General features: G+C 47.1%; 1 protein-coding gene across 8 annotated transcripts in view; it reads left to right on the top strand.

Annotated features, from left to right (window-relative positions):
* Window positions 1–17,707, top strand: part of BCORL1 (BCL6 corepressor like 1) — a 66,152-nt gene that overhangs the window by 38,095 nt on the left and 10,350 nt on the right. For all 8 annotated transcript variants that reach the window (XM_084790904.1, XM_084790902.1, XM_084790903.1 and 5 more), the window contains 4 exons: window positions 4,916–5,139; window positions 9,878–10,099; window positions 12,161–12,327; window positions 13,452–13,597. In XM_084790904.1, coding sequence (XP_084647030.1) covers window positions 4,916–5,139; window positions 9,878–10,099; window positions 12,161–12,327; window positions 13,452–13,597 — 759 coding nt within the window. The remainder of the gene's footprint in view (window positions 1–4,915; window positions 5,140–9,877; window positions 10,100–12,160; window positions 12,328–13,451; window positions 13,598–17,707) is intronic.

The raw sequence follows: 17,707 nt of genomic DNA, 5'->3' as shown, positions 1-17,707 counted from the left end.
ATTGACATCCGACACTGTTTATCCAAGCAAGCCATGGTGACATTCTTGGCATAGGCCAGTGTTGTACTAGGGAGTTCTGTTTGGCTTGAAAGAGTCAAGTCTCTGGAGAATAGAGGTTCTACCTTTTGTAATATTGGGTTTAAAAAGTAAGAGGATCCAAAAAAAAAAAAAAGGTAAGAGGAGTCAGGTGTGGTGGTATAAGCCTGTCATCCAAGCACCGAGGAGGTTGATGGAAGAAGACAGTCAGTCTGAAGGCAACCTGGGCCATATAGTGAGGCCCTACCTTAAAACAAAGAAGGAGGTGATTAGCTGCCATACCTGGGGTGTCTCTGCTCTCAAAGTAAAATGAAATGTAGTAGCTCTAAAGGCAACAGAAAAACGTGAACTACATAAACCTCTGCTTCTTCAGTGGAAGCCACAAGAAGAGTCAGAGTAAAGTTTTGAGGTGACATGGCTGGCATAGTATTTGTTGGTCCTGAGTCATGAAAGGAGGCAGTTCAGAGAGAAGAACTTCCATGACCATATCAACTGTTTTAAATGTGAGCATGGAGGGAATAGACTGTTACAAGAAGCTCGCTCAGAACCGGCATACTACATCACAACTCTTTCCCAAGGTGGGGTTCTCACTGAGCAAAAAGCCCATCTCTGGGCTCCATAGGACACATTTGTCTCTCCGTAGGCTCTGACCTCTCTCCTTGAAACAACAATCGGTTGTCTCTTACAGTGTGTTCACTCTGAGCTGCTGATAGATATGTACAGTCCCCTTCATAGCTAAAACCAAAGGAACTCGTACCTTGTGAGTAGGCAGTAGATCCTGAGTGTGCTGTAATGCAAAGAAGGCTTAACCTCGGTTCTGCCTCGGTTGAAGTGGAGTGTATATGCTACCCGTCCCTCCACTCGAGAGCAATTGGGCTCATTTTCATCAACTATCTGAACAAATGGGGCAATTTTCCCCTTCTTTTGCCGGAACTATAATGGATTGGTCATGAATGAGTTGTCAAACCATTGGCCTCCGCCTCTTGTTAGGATGCTGAGAAGCTTTTGTATCTCCCAGTCCTCTAATGAGGGCTGCGTTTTCTAGCCTGGGAGCGTCTCATAGTTATCAGCTCTCTATTTCTTCTTCTTCTTCTTCTTCTTCTTCTTCTTCTTCTTCTTCTTCTTCTTCTTCTTCCTCTTCCTCTTCTTCTTCTTCTTTTTAGACAGGGTCTCTCTGTTATATAGCCCTGGCTGTTCTAAAATAACTATTAGACTAGACTAAATGATTAAGCCAGGCTGGCCTTGAACTCACAGAGATTTGCTTGCCTGTGCCTCCCAAGTGCTAGGATTAAAGACATGCGATACCACTCCCAGCTTGAGTTTTCAACTGGTTCAATGGGAAGGCCCTCTTTGGAGTTGCCTGGTCTCTTTTGCTACCTAGTACATAATGTAGAGAGAGAAGTTGCAACAGCATTCATGGTAGGGGCTTAGCTTGCCTTTGCTAGAGCATCTAGAGTAACATGGAAAACACCAGTCCTCTTGTTTTGGGGCAGTCCAGACTGTTGGAAAGGAGGTTACTCTCCTTCTCTGGGTATGTCTGGGAGCTTTGTGTTGAGGCCACTGGTGTTGGCACATCTCTTTACTACAGAAGTTTCCTTTGTAAATATATTTTTATTAACTTTTTGAATTATTTTTTGTTTATGGGTACTTTTCCTGTATGTATGTCTATGCATGGAGTGCCTGAGGAAATCAGAACAGTAGGGCACTGGATCCTCTGGAACTGGAGTTACAGCTACTTGTAAGCCACTGTGTGGGTGCTGGAAATCAAACCTGTGACCCCTGGAGGAGCAGCCAGTGCTTGTAACCACTGAGCCATCTCTCCAGCCCATGGTGGGAATTTGTTAACAAAAATCTCCCTCCTCAGAAAGCTCCAGTCTCCTTCACCTGCTTACCATCTGGCTTTCAGGTCAGGGTCAGAACAGTAGGAAGTGGACACAGTAGGCAGATCACCCTGCTCTTATCTAACTCAGGACCTCTCCTTTGATCCTGTGCTTGGCTGTCTCCCCTCCCCCCTTGTTCTGTAAAAGAGGAACAAAGGCGTATTCCATGCACCTGCCTATTGCCTTCACTCTCTGTGCTTTTGCAGGCTAGCATAAAGCTCTGGTTCTTCTGCAATTGAATATGCTCCAGAGCTTGCCTTGCCCTTGGGTACATGGAATAGATGGCTGTTTATTTTCTTCTTTATTGAACTCTCATGTGGTTTCCTCATGCTTCCTGCAGTTTTCACAAGGCAAAGTTCCGTTCCTTTCTTTTGCTTTAACCCAAACTTGTTGGGTCAGCAGCCCTGGATTGAAGCCGGCTGTGGTGGTGTATGCCGTTAGTCATAGTGCTCAAGAGGTAGAAGTAGGTGAATCTTTATAAGGTCTAGCCTGATCTACATAGTGAGTTTTAGGCTATCCAGGACTATATACTGAGACTCTGTCTAAAAAAACCAATAAGCCTGGTGGTGGTGGCACACGCCTGTAATCCCAACAGTCAGGAGGCAAAGGCAGTTGGATTTCTTTGAGTTTGAGGCCAGCCTGGTCTACATAGCAAGTTTCAGGACAGCCAGGGGTACACAGAGAAATCTGGTCTTGGAAAAAAAGCCATGCTGACTCCCCAGCACTCAGGAGGTAGAGGTAAGTGGATCTCCAGGTAGCCAAGGTTACACACAGAAACCTGTCTCAGAAAAAAAAGAGGGGAAAAAAAGCTACCCGCAGGCAAAGTAAATATTAGTTTGGCTTGGTGTGGTGGTGCAGGCCTTTAATCCCAGCACTCACTCGGGAGGCAGAGGCAGGCGGATCTCTGAGTTCGAGGCCAGCTTGGTCTACAAAGTGACTTTCAAGACAGCCAAGGCTACACAGAGAAACCCTGTTTTGAAAAACCAAAAAAAAAAAAAGTGTATTTAGTGAGTGTCACTGAGTAAGTCACACTACTCCAAGGCAGACTGTGTGCCCATCACTAGTTGGGCAACACAAAATGGACTCCATGGTTTCTTGTGGGCTTTTTTTGTTTCTGTTTTTGTATTTCTTTTTTTAGCTTTCTTTTTGTTGTTGGTGTTGGTGGTGGTGGTGGTGGTGGTGGTGGTGGTGGTGGTTTTGATTTTTATGCTTTGGCTTTCTGGAGAGAGGGAAAGCACATAATAAAGTTGGGTAGGTAGGGAGGTGGAGAGGAGCTGGGGAGAGTTGCAGGAGGGGAAACATCAAAATATGTTGTTTGAAAAAATCAAGGGAAAAAGGCCCGAGTTCGAGTGTTCTTGCTGGAAGTGTCCTTACAGACTAAGTAGCACAGCATTTCTTGGATGTGTTGTGAGGATCCACTAGTACACTAGGGGGAAGAAGGGGCGTACGATAGCTAGGGCTTCTTTCTTATATGCATAGGCTACAGCCATTTCTCCAACTCCTTGTTGTTGTTGTTTTTGAGACAGGGTCTCTCTACATAGCTCTTACTGTCCTGGAACCCACTACATACACCAGACAGTTCTCAAACTCACAGAGATCCATCTGCCTTTGCCTCCAGAGTGCTGGATTAAAGGCCTGTGCCACCACCTCCAGCCAGTTCTCCTGTCTTGAATGAAGACTCCTACATCTGTGTCTGCTCTTGGCAACTTCACAAATGAGAGTCCTTTTCAAGTTTGGGGTGGGAGTGAGTTGAGGACTATGGGATTTTAAACTGCGGTTGGAGTTACTTCGTAGCCTTAATTGTTCTGTTGTGTGCTAGGCTTGGTGTTTCATCTTGAGAAAGAGATACCCTGTACCTATAGACCTTGCACTGAAATCATATAATATTGATGCCTTAATCTTTATAACATTTTATAGAAGATTTTGCTTGTATATCCTCAATTCTGCTACCATTTCTGGGACTTGCATTATATTCTCCCTATTTATAGATATGGAAGCCAAGGTTCAAAGAGGTTATGGATTGGCTAACCCATTACATAGGTAATGGTAAGCCAGGGATAAGAATGTAGTTTTTAGCTGCTGTGTACAATGCACAAAGTCTTGGGTTTGAATCCCAGTCCTGCATAAACTGGCTGGGGTGGAATGTAACTGTACTTCCAGTGCTTTGGAGGTAGAGACAAGAAAATCAAAGTCAGAGCCTTTGGCTACCTGCTGAGTTCAAGGCTGACTTGTTAACATAGTCCAGCAACAAGCATGAGAGACCCGGGCTCAATACAAGGTGGAAGGACAGGAATGGCACCCGATGTTGGCCTCTGTAGCTGCTCATTATAGCACCTAGACTCAAATACAAGTATACACATATACATCCACACATACAAGTGATGCATGCCCATTGCTAGTAGACACAAGTGAATAGTTTATGTCCCCTACACAAAAGGGTTAGGGCAGACCCTATGGTGTGAGGCTCTTGCTAGTGGAGTTTGCAGTAGACCTTTTTGAAATTACAATTCTAGACACATGTTGTTGCCGTGTACCAGTGATACCAATGACTTGATTTCCAATCAGGGAAGGCAGTCTCTTTCTGTCATTACACATAAGTAGGCCCCCTACTGGGTTGGGGAATTTCTGTTGCATTGATCTTAGTGTCTTGTGACAGTGACTAACAGGGCAGCCAGAGGTGGGAAGAACTGAGATCATAAAGCCAGCCTTCTACTTTGGACTTAAATCCTACTTGATACTTCAGCAAAACTGCTAAATTGGTTTTCATTTTGGAGAAAGAAAGGGGATAGAGAAAAGGCTGAAAAAGAGATTCTGGTTTGCTCTGTGCTATGAGGCGATCTTTTAAAATGGCCCACATTTTGGGGGCCAGCTAGATGGCTGCCCCCTGCTGGCAGGGCTGGGACCAGTCTCTTGTGGGTAGAGGAGGGATTTGTATGGTGAAGCACTGAAGGATTGTGTTCCATTGCTCTTATAGTCATTCTTTCCTGTTTCTTGTTTAGATTCAAAGGCCCGTAAGCAGAAGACTTCCTCCCAAAGTTCAGAGCACTGCCTCAGGAACAGGAACCTTCTCTTGTCCAGCAAAGCCCAGGGGATCTCGGACTCACCAAATGGTTTCCTTCCAAATAACCTGGAGGAGCCAGCCTGCCTTGAAAATTCTGAAAAGCCATCAGGAAAACGAAAGTGCAAAACCAAGCACATGGCAAACGGCTCAGAAGAGGCAAGGGTATGTGGCCGCCGAAAGGGTCAATGTGAGGGGCGTGGGCTGGAGGGGCAGGCTTTCTGCCAGGTCCCTCTGGCAATAGTTTTCTCAGTGAGAGCGAAGGAAGCAAATAGATAGAGGAGTCAACTGATATGTATGAAAGTATTCTAAACTAGTTCTAGAAGGGTTGGGACACATTTGCAGAGTGGAAAGTAAAGTTATACTTAACTGTAGGGTTTATTTTAATTCCTGAGTTCTTTTCCAGAGCAATCCTTGTATCTCTTTTTGAGTTACAGACTGTGGCAGGGTGCTAGTCTGAACAGACTGTTAACATCTAATCCAGAAGCCTTTGTCTGGTCTTAGCTCACCAGAAACCAGTCAGAGAGCTTTCTGAGATAAGCAAGGTAGAATACAACTTGTAGAAGCCAGGATTTTGTCACCTAGACCAAGGTTTCTTGAGGGTCCAGGTTAGCTGCTTTCCCCACCCTGCCACACTCCCCCCTCCACCCGTTCCTTTGCCTCTGGAGGAAGCCCAGCAGTGAATGAATTAGGTTCTTACCAGTTACCCAGGCAAGCATTCTTTGAACCCTTTTCAAAACCACCTGGTCATTTGGTTCTGATGTTCCTAACACTGGTGTTGATGCCACATTCTACAATGTTTCTCTAAAGAAAAATAAGACATTCCTCACGTTGAGTGAGTTTTACATTTGAAGGAAGCGAAGGTCCAGCGTGTACCTGTGATAGGTATCTGTCCTTGACAACAGAACATCAAAACCGAAAAATCAAAACAGAAAATCAAAAGGCCACGTTGGGCTGGTTTGGTTAGTTAAGATTCTTATCCTTCTGCCTAGCTTTCAAGTAGGAATTCCCAAATGGTACTAGCAGAGGATGGATGCTTGGCTTTCCCCATCCCTTCCTCCTGGATCCTTGTTGCCACTTAGATAAGGCGCATAAGTCTATTTGCTCATCTTTAAAAGTGGAGCTGATGCTCCCTGCCCTTTCTGTCTCACAAGGGTGCTTGGGGGACCAAAGGAGGCAATGTCTGTGACAGGCTTTGATAACTGTGACGTGTTCTCTGAGGGGTGGTATGCATCCTTGCACTTCAGGCAGAGAACTAGAGGTACAGCATGACAAACCGTGACCCGGTGTGGCAGGGTATATCTAGTCCCCGAAACCCATAGACTAGGAGAAAAACAGCTCCCCCAAGGATGCAGAAATCTGCTTTGCACCAAGTACATCTTTTCTATTGTCACTTTTAATTTAATATATGTATTAATATTGTGTGCGTACACACATCCATGTATATATATTTGCAAGCTCATACCATAGCACAAGTGTAGAGGTCAGAGGACAACGTTGAGCATAGGTCTTTACCATCTACCTTGTTTGAGACAGACTCCCTGTTTTTTTTTTTTCTTTCTGCTACATACACAGGGCAAGCTGGCATGACATTTTCTGTGGGTTCTTCTGTCTCCACCTCCTGGCTTCCCGTCGAGGACTGGGTTCATAGGCACTTGTGTCCCAAGTCTAACTTTCATTTGGATTCTAGAGATTCAAACTCAGGGCCACATGTTTGTATGGCAATGGCTTTTACCCACTGAGCCATCTCCTCAATTCTCTTGTGTCACTCTTAATTCCTGAGTGTTTTTTGGAGGTAGGCACTTGTATTCCAGCCATTTCACAGAGAGGACAAGGACTTGTATGAAGTGACTCAGTGGTCCTGCTTGCCAGACTCAAGACATGAAACCAATTTATTTGCCTTAGGAGGAGCCCTTGTGTCAGGGTACCTTGTGGTGTCTGGGTAGGCGCCTTCTGCCCATTCTGGGACATCACTGGGAAGTGGGTGAGTGGGCAGAAAACGCTGGCACCATTAAACAGTTCTGAGGGCAGTAGAGGCACTAGGGTCCTGCTCTCCTTCCCATCTTTCCTGAACACTCAGATGGCCCCATCCCACACAAAGGTAGCCAGCCGCTTGCCACTCAGCAGTATACTCTTATGCTTCTGTCTGGTTGTTCTGTCTGCCTATGTGTCTGCTGAAATGTTCTTCTGGAAAGGGTTTTGTCTCTCCCCAGGGCCTCCCTTCCTCCCTCCTGCCTTTCTTTCTCTCCCAGGCATCACCACCTGCTCCAGTTGCCCCCATGGCACAGGGCTTTGTAGTAGGAAGCAAGGCAGGGGGAGGATGGGGGACACTCCTGCTCCTGCAACACTAAAGTGGGGTGTTGGACAAGGGCTCAGAGCCCAGGGGGAAGGAGGAGAGGGGGAGGGGTGCCTATCCTTGTCCTCACTCCTCCCCCTCTCAGGCAGTCTGGCCTTCAGAAGGAAACTTCCCTTTGGAGCCTGGCTTAGTTTAGCAAAACCCTGGGTACGTTGCCCTGTCTCTTCCAGTCCTGCCGCTGTATTCTCCATCTTCCTGGCTATAAAACAGTATCATACCCTCATCGGTTATGGTTTCTTGCTAGGATCACACCTCCATCCTTTTGCCATGGAAACTAATCCTGCCTTCTTGAGATTTACCAGGGGGCACAGAGTTCCTGGGCCTGCATCTTTCGGCTGTTACTGCCTCTTTCTTGACTTTGTGTAACTTTTCTAGGTAACTTTTCTGACTCCCCAGGGCTTTGTCCATGCATAGCTTGAGTCAAGCCAACACATGATTGTGATTGATAAGGTACCCAACTCTGACTTCAACAAAAGAGAAGGTGACAGCTTAAGCAAACTAGTGAGATGCAGTCCTAAAGGAAAGTTGAAACACACACACACACACACACACACACACACACACACACACACACACACACAAACTTACTAGGGGATGTAAGACTTACCCATGGAAAACAGCAAGGAAATAAGAAAGGAGAGAGTCTGAGTATATGATTCTAAGTAGGCTCTGGGCGTGCAGAAGAGGTCACTGGGGCTAGAGTGCTAGAGAGCACTGCAGAAGACATAGCATTTAAATGAGGTCTTGATGCTCTCAGGGCTTAGAGTAAATGTTCATGTAGGCTCCATTGTGGCATAACTAATCACTCGGAAATGCAGTGCCTCTACCTAACAACAAGCACGCACCCACACATCGCCTCAGAGTTTCTGGAGCTCCGGAATTCAGGAGCAGCTTAGTTGAGCCCAGTATAAGGTTTTGCATGAGGTTGCAGGCGAGGTGTTAGTCAGGGCCACATCTGTTTAAAGCCTCAACTAAAACCAGAAGACGTGCTTCTGGTGTAGTTTATGCATGTGGCTGGTAAGCTGATGCTGGCTATTGGCAGGAGGCCTCTTTACCTTTCCTCTTGGATCTCCCCAAAGGGGTACTGGCTTTTCCCCTCAGAAAATAATTTGAGAGAAAAACCAAGAAGGAACCACAGTATCTTTTGGGGCCTGGCCTTGGAAGTCATACCTATCCCCTCTGCAGGCTCCTAGTGCTCACCTGTATGAGCTTTATCCCATGGGGGAGGGGAGCTTTAGGAGAGCTTGAGTGTTAGGGTGGGGATCCTCAGGGTCCATGGTGGTGGTCTCCTTTCTGGTTTCCAGTGGGGTCCTGTGTCTCTTGTGTGCAGGGTATACTTAAACCGTGCTAACATCCCTCGGGTGTCCTTCAGTTCATAGCCTCGACTTGGAGCCAGGTGCAGCTGAGGCCACTCCCATCGTTGAGTGCAGTGACCACAACATAGTAACCCCCATCTGGAACTCAAGTTTGATATACAAGTGACCTGTGCCCCTACAGACTAAGGAAGGCCCAGTAGAGCAAGCACGGGAACCTTCTACATATCCTCGATTCAAAATGGGGCCTAAGGGAGGCACCCATGGGTCACTTCTGAGGACAAAATCCACAGGACATTTGGAGTCCACAGCCTTTGTAGTAGTTTGTTATCTCAGAGGGAGAAAGTAATGGTCAGAGGAGTTAGGCTCTACTGCAGATGTTTCAAGTAGTAGATGTCAGAAGCAAGCTTCAAAGCCAGCTCTGTCTGCTTCTAGAGTCTCACAGTCCACTGCCCTGGGTGGGCCTGAGCATAGTCTTAGGCCATGGTACTATGAAAGATGGGGAAAGCCTGTGAGGTTGGATAGGGGAACACGTTTATACAGTAAGAGTGAGGGCATTGAGAATTGTGTCCGCTGAGACTGCTGCCTTTGTGTCTCTTTGTTCTCGTTACCTGTAGACATAGCTTATCCAAAACTTCAGCAAGTGGAGATTGAGGCCAGGTAGAAAATGCATGCCAAGTGCTTGAGAGAAGCTAGGCTGTCTCTACCCAATTTTCTTTTTCTTTTTTTTTTTAAGTTTTTTTTTGTTATTTTTAAGACTTATTTATTTATTATATATACAGCGTCCTTCCTGCATATGTGCCAGAAAAGGGCACCAGATCTCATTACAGATGGTTGTGAGCCACCACGTGATTGCTGGGAATTGAACTCATGACCTTTGGAAGAGCTGACAGCGCTCTTAATCTCTGAGCCATCTCTCCAGTCCTCTCTATCCAATTTTCAATCCTCCTGCCACCCCATTGTTTATGGAGCCGAGGCTCTGATTCTGTTAGCTTTCATCCAAGGAACTGCAGAAGCTTTCCTCATGTTCAGAGTGACCTCACACAGCTAGTGACTAGCCTGGCCTCCAGTCTCCCAAGCCTCCAGTAGACTGGGCCATTTGGCATGCACTCAGTAAAGGACAACATGAGTGTAGGAAGGATGTAGTGAGGTGGCTTTGGCAGCCAAATGGCATGGTCAAGATGAACTAGATACATCGCCTGGCCTGACCCAGGACTTCATTTCTGTTTTTCAGAGCAAAGGTCGTTGGAGCCAGCAGAAGATACGATCTTCTAAATCTCCCACTCCAGTGAAGCCCACAGAACCATGCACACCCTCCAAGTACCGAAGTGCTGGCCCAGAAGAGGCCTCAGAGTCACCCACTGCCCGGCAGATTCCCCCAGAGGCACGGAGACTTATAGTGAATAAAAATGCTGGCGAGACTCTCCTGCAGCGAGCAGCTCGTCTGGGCTATAAGGTGAATAAGCTTTCCCTGAGCAGGCAGTGACAGGATGACATTGGCCTGGACCTTAGGGAGAAGCTATACCATTGGCTCCTCTGGGGCCTGAGTCTGGCTGGTCTCCCTCTACTGTCCACATTGCCTCTGAGGCTGCCTTGCCCCTTATATGGGAAGGTAAGCTCATTAAAACTTCAACTCAGGATAAATGCAATTGAAAAAGTAGCACAGTAGATCATCATCTACATCCTTAGGCTGGGAAGGTTACTTGTGTAGTGGCTCTCCCAACCAGAGAGGAACACAAAGTGACTATTACTCACACTTTATCTCCTGTAGTTTTGTAAGACAGGGTTTCTCTGTGTGTGTGTAGCCCTGGCTGTCCTGGAACTAGCTCTGTAGACCAGGCTGGCCTCGAACTCAAGGAGATCCGCCTGCCTCTGTCTCCTGAGTGCTGGGATTCAAGAAAGGTGTGTGCCACCACTGCCCGACAAAAGCAACATTTACTGAGCAACTATTTTGTCATATTAAGGACTTTGATTATAGTAACCCTATTGAGGTAGGTCTTATTAAGAAAAAAAAAACCCCTAGATTTAGAAGTAGGAAATGATATGACAAGAAGTGTGTGTGTGTGTGTGTGTGTGTGTGTGTGTGTGTGTGTGTGTGTGTGTGGTGGATTAGCCAAATGGCCATCCCAACCTCTGGGAGGCTGGCCTTCAACTGCTGCTTTGCAATTGAACGCCAGCCTCTGCTACATAGTGAATTCAAAACCAGCCTTGGCTACCTCTATCTCCAAAATAAATAAACAAATAAATAAATAAACAAACCCTAACTAAAATGTGTCTATTACCATTTATGACAGTATTTTTGTCTAAGTTCAAATAAGTCCCGTGATTCCCAAGTGCCGAGGAATGGAAGGACTTCCTCATTTACCGTGATGAAATTTGCCTGTATATTGATGTACAGTTTTATCCTTTTCTTCCGTTTGTTGAAAGAAATGCCTTTGACTATGTATCTTTGCTGCCAACGCCCCCCCCCCGCCCGCCCCCATGATGATTTCCTCGGGATATGCTTGTGCATGTGGACTTATGTGTAGCCCAGAGTTTGCCTTTTTTTAAATTAGGCTTTCTGTACCTACAAGTGTACTGACTGCTTTGTACAGCTTTCATGGTGTCCCTATCAAGCAGTCAGTTTGCCTCTCTTGAGTATTTAGTGTGGTGTCAGCATGGCTGTCAGGGAGACCTGGAGCAGCAAACAAGCGAACATTGAGCTGGCACTTGGTCTGGAGAAGAGAGGGCTTCTATATTAGAGCGTGAGAGGTCCAAGTGAAAGCAGCAGGATGCTTAGTGTGTGCAGGAAGCAACACTCTAGCCTGTGGGAGTGCTTCAAGTCACTTGAGTTCCACCCCTGACCCTGTCACCTCCTCACCTCAGCCCCAGGAAGTTGAGCATTACCTGAGGCTGAATGACAGAAGCACACTGTGAGGCTAAAGCTACAGTTCAGTTGCTTTGCCTAGCAGGGACAAAGGCCTGGCCTCTGTTCCCAGCACTACATAAATTAGGTAGAGTGGTACATGCTCCATAATCTGAGTATTCAGGAGGCAGAGATAGGAAACTGAAATTCGAGACCATCCTTGGCTATATAGGAAGCATAAGAGCCTGGGCTACAATGAGACCCTGTCTCAAAACAAAGAACAAAACTGAGTTGTGCTTGGTGGGGTGACTTGAATTTATGATCCTGTCAAGAACAGAGCTCCCCATCCGTATCTTATAACACTCATAAAGGTGAGCTCTGGGCAGCGGAGGAGCCTAGCTGAGTACCTTACCCCAGTGGTCACCACCCAGATAGTACTGTTGGCCATAAGACGTGTCTTCCTCCTGCCAAGGGAACAGCTCAGAGCTGGGGCCATAGCGATGGAGGCTGAGGACTGAGTTTGTTCCCAGAAGATTTCGAACTGTGTCTTTTGTGTCTTCATATAAGCAGCAGGCTGTGAGACTTGTCACACACTTGTAGAGTGGTAAGTAATGGGGATGATTCCAGAAGTGAGACCTGTCTTTGCTCACCGACCTGTCTCCATGCCCACAGGACGTTGTTCTCTACTGCCTCCAGAAGCACAGCGAGGATGTGAATCACCGTGACAACGCGGGCTACACAGCTCTACACGAGGCCTGTTCCCGGGGCTGGACTGACATCCTGAACATCCTGTTGCAACATGGGGCTAATGTGAACTGCAGCTCGCAGGATGGCACCAGGCAAGAAGGCTGGCTGCTCCTCTGCCAAGTCTCGAACCTCAGTGCAGTCCCTCACTGCAGCCTGCATATTTACAGCATGTGCAGCTGCTGTTGTCAAAAGGGCCTTAACCGGGAAGCCTTTTGAAAGGAGCCAGCTTAGGGGCAGGAGCCGCTGATTTCCTCAGTGGCTAAGTCCAGCTTGGATTAAGGAGAAGCTGAGGTTGTCCCAGGGTTTGTTCTGTCCCACATGCCAGGTCCACTCAACCTTCCTGAGTATCATCCTGGTGGACCACGTGTCTCTTGTGGAACTGATGCCTTAGGATCAAAGCAGAGAAGTAATCTTGGGGTGGCATTCCAGATTTGGGTTTTGGACTTCGGTCTCTGTGCACTGAAAAAATTAGCTACCTGGGTCTGTGAGATTGGCTTGGTATGTAAAGGCGCTGGCCATCAAGCCTGAGAGTCTTGGCTTCTGCATGATGGAAGCTGCAAGCTGTCTCCTGACTTCCACATACACATTCATGCATACGTACATGCACAGTGAATAAATAAATGCAATAACATACTAGTGCACACACATACACAAACATAGGTACTTGCTATGTCTCAGCAAACTTAACATCCATTCTCCTCTGTTCTACCAAAGGGCCTATTTCAGGAGGAGTCCCAGGGGAGCTGCATACGAAGTAGAAGGACTCAGATCAAAATGTCCAGGCTCTGCTTGGCTGCTGCCTGGTGTGGAGCCTCCCTACCCATTCCTGCCCTTGAGCAGTGACCTGGGTCCTTCCTCTTCCACAGCCACCCACATCTGCTTTAATTTTAACTTCCACCGGGGACTACTGAACCACCAGTAGATCTACACTGTGCACTTGATACTGTCCAAAGATGCAGGAGAACAGAAAGGAGAGATGGATATGAGAGAGAGAGAGAGAGAGAGAGAGAGAGAGAGAGAGAGAGAGAGAGAGAAGGAGATTCACAGAGATTATATAAGAGTTGTAGCCAGAGGTGGCTCCTCTGCTCTAATTCTAACCCACGATACATTGGGCTTACGCTGAGGTCACCATGCTATCATCTTCCTCTCCTTCCCCCTGATATGCCTGAAAGTTCCCTTTAAGTCCTGTATTCCTGACTTTATATGACCTCCACAGGCCAGTTCATGATGCTGTGGTCAATGACAACCTGGAAACCATCTGGCTCTTGCTGTCCTATGGAGCTGATCCCACACTGGCGACCTACTCGGGTCAGACAGCCATGAAGCTGGCCAGCAGTGATAATATGAAGCGCTTTCTCAGTGGTAAGCATGAACCAGAATTGCAGCCAGAATCCTCAGGGTTGGCCTTGGGCCCCTCAACTGGGGTGGGGAGGGGAGGGGGAAAGGTGGCAGGGCGGGGGAGGTGGGAGTGGAGGAGGGCGGCTCTTCAATAACTGTCCTAGACTGCTCCCACAAGAGGGGTCCTCCGTCTTCGTGTACTCCGTCAGTGTCTTGGAAACTTGTAGCCATTCTCAAAAGTCTCTTGCTGTGAGTGTCCACATCACTACCTTTGTGAGCCCTCACCTCCAACAGGGACTCATGTCACCACTAGGTGTCTGGAGCAAGCCTCCTGAGGGGAGACTGCCTATAATCTTAGCTGGGAGCAAGATATGTTGACCTGTGCTATGAATGGAATTGTCAGCGGTAGAGAATGGGTAATCTCCATTTTGCTCTTTCTGCAGTCTCTCCTTGACTGTAATTGAAGTGGTACCTCTGGGACCCTTCTTGAAGCTTTAGTCTCTGTGGCCTTTGATGTTTCCTGTGCATTCCATTACTCCCCTTCTTCTCCATTCCTGTCTCTTCCCCACCCTCTACCTTCAAGTGAAGTGTTACGTTCAGGCCCATGGCCAGGGCCACAGCCACTGTATTGAGTTTTCTCTCTAGTAGGTCACACTGGCTCTGCCGGTAGGCAGGTGTTCTCACTGAGTTGGACAGGCGGGATGGAGGAATGAAAGACGGGAAATCTAGTTTAAATGTGCTTAGGGGCGGTTCCTTCTGACTTTATGTCAGGGTATTAGAACCTTCCACTTTCCGTGACCTCATGGCTTAGTCCTTCAGATTGCCCAAGTGGTGATGGCTGCTGCAGTTGGGAGTTGCTACTGTGACCTTCCTCAGAGGCTTCAGCTGTGGTAGAACACTCTGTTCCCTTCTCTTACCCAAGCTGAGTCACCCACCATACCTGCCACAGTGCAGTACTGGGTTCCCAGGTAGGGGAGTCATGCTTACCTAAGAAGAGTTCACTATGGGGCGGTAGTGGCACACACCTTAAAATCCCAGCATTCAGGGAGGCAGACGCTCATCTCTGTGAGTTCGAGGCCAGCCTGGTCTACAGGGTAAGCTCCAGGACAGTCAAGGTTACACAGAAAGACCCTGCTTCAAAAACAAAACAAAACAAAACAAAACATAAAGGGTTCACTGAGTAGCTGATAATGGAGGAAGTCAGAAAACCTAAAGGCTCCCATAGAAGGGAAAGAGATGGAGAATCCTAGCTTATATTGTAAAGACTGCAAGGAAAGGAGGGCAAGGGTAGCAACAGCTTACCTAGGACTGTTTTGAGTTGCTATCAGCCAGCCAACCTCCAGACGGTGGAGTCAGCTAACCCCTAAGGCTATGTATGCCTCAGGCTTTCCAGCCTTCCTTATCCTTGGGCTGGGAAGTGGAGGCTTCATTTTCCACTTTCTTCCCTTGACCCTGGCCCCTTGAACATCTGGCCATCCTGAGACACAGCCACTTAGGGATTTCCTTTCGTTAATTACTTAATGTAGGCCAGTGGTGACTGCCTTTAGCAGAGCCACCTGGAGGATGCAGCTTCTGTAGCATCCTCCCACATGTGCATGTCCACGTGCATTCTGTTTTAGATGCCAGCATGGCTCTGTGCACTCTGGATTCCTAGGACCATGCATGGAGTATGCCAGTGCAGTGAAGACACTGCACGAAGCTTTGTCTTTCTTTACTTGTCTACTAGGAGGCTAGTATAGTAACACCTTTGCTTACTTTATTGACTAAAGCAGCAGGCTCTTCTTTCCTGGTCTCTTATCTAAAACGCCAGAGGACTTTAACTGTTGACACATTTGGGGCAGGGGTGGGGGGTTGAGACAGGATCTCTCTATATGCTCCTGACTGTTCTAGAACTTCCTGTATAGACCAGACTGGCAGAGATTTGCTTGCCTCTGCCTCTGGTGTACTGGGATTAAACTCCTGGTCAAAACTATTTTTTTTAATGGCTAAAAATATGAGAAATACTGACTTCTCTTTTACTTCTATAAACTCATCCCGATCTCCTAGCTAATCTTTTAAAACCAAAACCTTTTTTCAGACAGGGTCTCAGTACATGGCTCTGGTGGGCCTGGAACTTGCTCTGTACATCAGGCAGGCCTTCATCTTAGAGGTCTGAAGGGTTGTTGTTCTTTTGTTTTGTTGGTTTTTTTGAGACAGGGTTTCTCTGTGTAGCCTTGGCTGTCCTGGACTCACTTTGTAGACCTGGCTGGCCTCCAACTTAGCGACCCGGTGCACCCCTTTAATCCCAATACTCAGAAGGCAGAGGTAGGCGGATTGATGTGAGTTCTAGGCCAGCCTGGTCTACAAAGAGAGTCCAGAACAACCAGGGCTACACAGAGAAACCCTGTCTCTAAACCAGCCTAGAAACCCTGTCTCTAAAAATCAAGAAAAAAAAAGAGTAATACATAGAACTTTTATTTAAAAATAAGGTGAGACAGCTGTGTGTGGTGGGACTGTCAGGAGGCTAAAGTAGGAAGGTTGTAGTGAGTTCTGGGCTAGCCTGTCCTACTTAGGTGAACAGCAAGACCCAGTATAAAAGGAGGGAATGGGATTCACCTAATGTAACCAGGTTAATGTGACTAAGTCAGTGATGTTGAGTACATTCATGGCGGATAATAACCGTCATTGTGGGCTCTGATGCCTCAACACGAGTGTTCTCTCTCTTCTGTTTCCTCCCTGGATGCTGCCTCGCTGGTCCCCTGAGAGCCACATGGCTGAGGGATGCTCATGAGGTGGGAGGGTAGGGGAAGTGCTCTTCTGATGCTAGATCTAGATCATATAGTAAATGCATCTGCCTGGAGGACTTTGGATTCCGTGTGTGTGTGTGTGTGTGTGTGTGTGTGTGTGTGTGTGTGTGTGTTTGAGATGGAGCTTGTTTCTGGGTTTTGTTTGAAGTTGCAGCTCACCTGTCTGGCTGAGGCATGTTTGTGTTATCCTTGGCATCTTCAAGCACTTGCTTAGTCAGGTGTTCCACAGATAAATTTGCCATCATCCTCAACTGGCAGAAGTCTCCCAGCAGAAATGAAAGCAGACCCGTGTAGGGGGCCAAGGGCTCCATTTTCTGTATGCGCTAGGCTTGAATTTCCAGTATACCTTATCTCGCTCTGTGCAGCGCTCCTGATCTGGAATGGTTGCCTAGGCCGGAACTCTTCCAAGGCCCCCTAGGAACATCTCTGTAGCAAGTTAAGTAAAGTGGAGGGTGATCAACCTTGCTTATAAGCGTGGGCTCCCTTTAGTTAAGTTGACTCTAGCCAGGCCCATTGCTCCTGAGCTCATGCAGGCTGCTATAGTACTGTTTCATCTGTTCTTCTGCCCATCCGTGTATTGAGCTCCTGTTAGGTTGTGGATGCTAAAGGCCAGACAGTCAACTCTTTCTACCTTGTTGTGGGGCTTGGAGCATGGAGCTGTCCAAACCCCCAGCTCTTCAAACGGCTTTCTACTTAGTCCATATTACTAATTTACCTTTTACCCTTGGGATAAAAGAGCAACATCCAATCAAGCTGAGAAGGAAAACAGAGAGGATTTTTCCTACTCTGTGGGAAGAGCACAGGTTGGAAGGACCTGTGCTGTTTGGATTGAGGCATTAGAGAAGGGATGGGGACTTCTTTCCCTTTCGCGATGAAAGGGTTAACCACTCATCATTCAGGATCACCAAAGCCCATCTTTTTGTTTTTCCTGCCAGAGACCTCTGTGATGTGACCCCATGTCAAAGACAGCTGGCTCCTTAATTTTTTTTTCCTTTAATCTCTGTCAGCTGGTAACTTAACAATGAGGTACAGAGGGTACTTTTCACCAAAAAATGTTGGGCAAGATTGATGGGGTAAGATTAGTAATTGGTAAAATTAATGATCACAAAGTGACCAGTTCAGTGACTTTTAGTTCATTTACAGCATTCCAGCCGCTACTGTTTACTTTTGTAACATTATCGTCATCCTACACAGAACCAGGTACCAGCTAAGTGGTTGCTTCTCATTATCCCTTCTTCTCAGCTCTTGCCAGATTGCAGATCTACAGTCTTGTCTCTGTAGATTTACCTGTTGCAGACATTTCATAGAAATGGAACCCTACAACCTGGGTCTTCAGTGTCTGGCATAG

This window comes from Acomys minous, assembly GCF_964271855.1.
Source record: "Acomys minous genome assembly, chromosome: 7".
Classification (NCBI taxonomy): domain Eukaryota; kingdom Metazoa; phylum Chordata; class Mammalia; order Rodentia; family Muridae; genus Acomys; species Acomys minous.
This window is presented reverse-complemented; position numbering and strand designations above follow the sequence as displayed.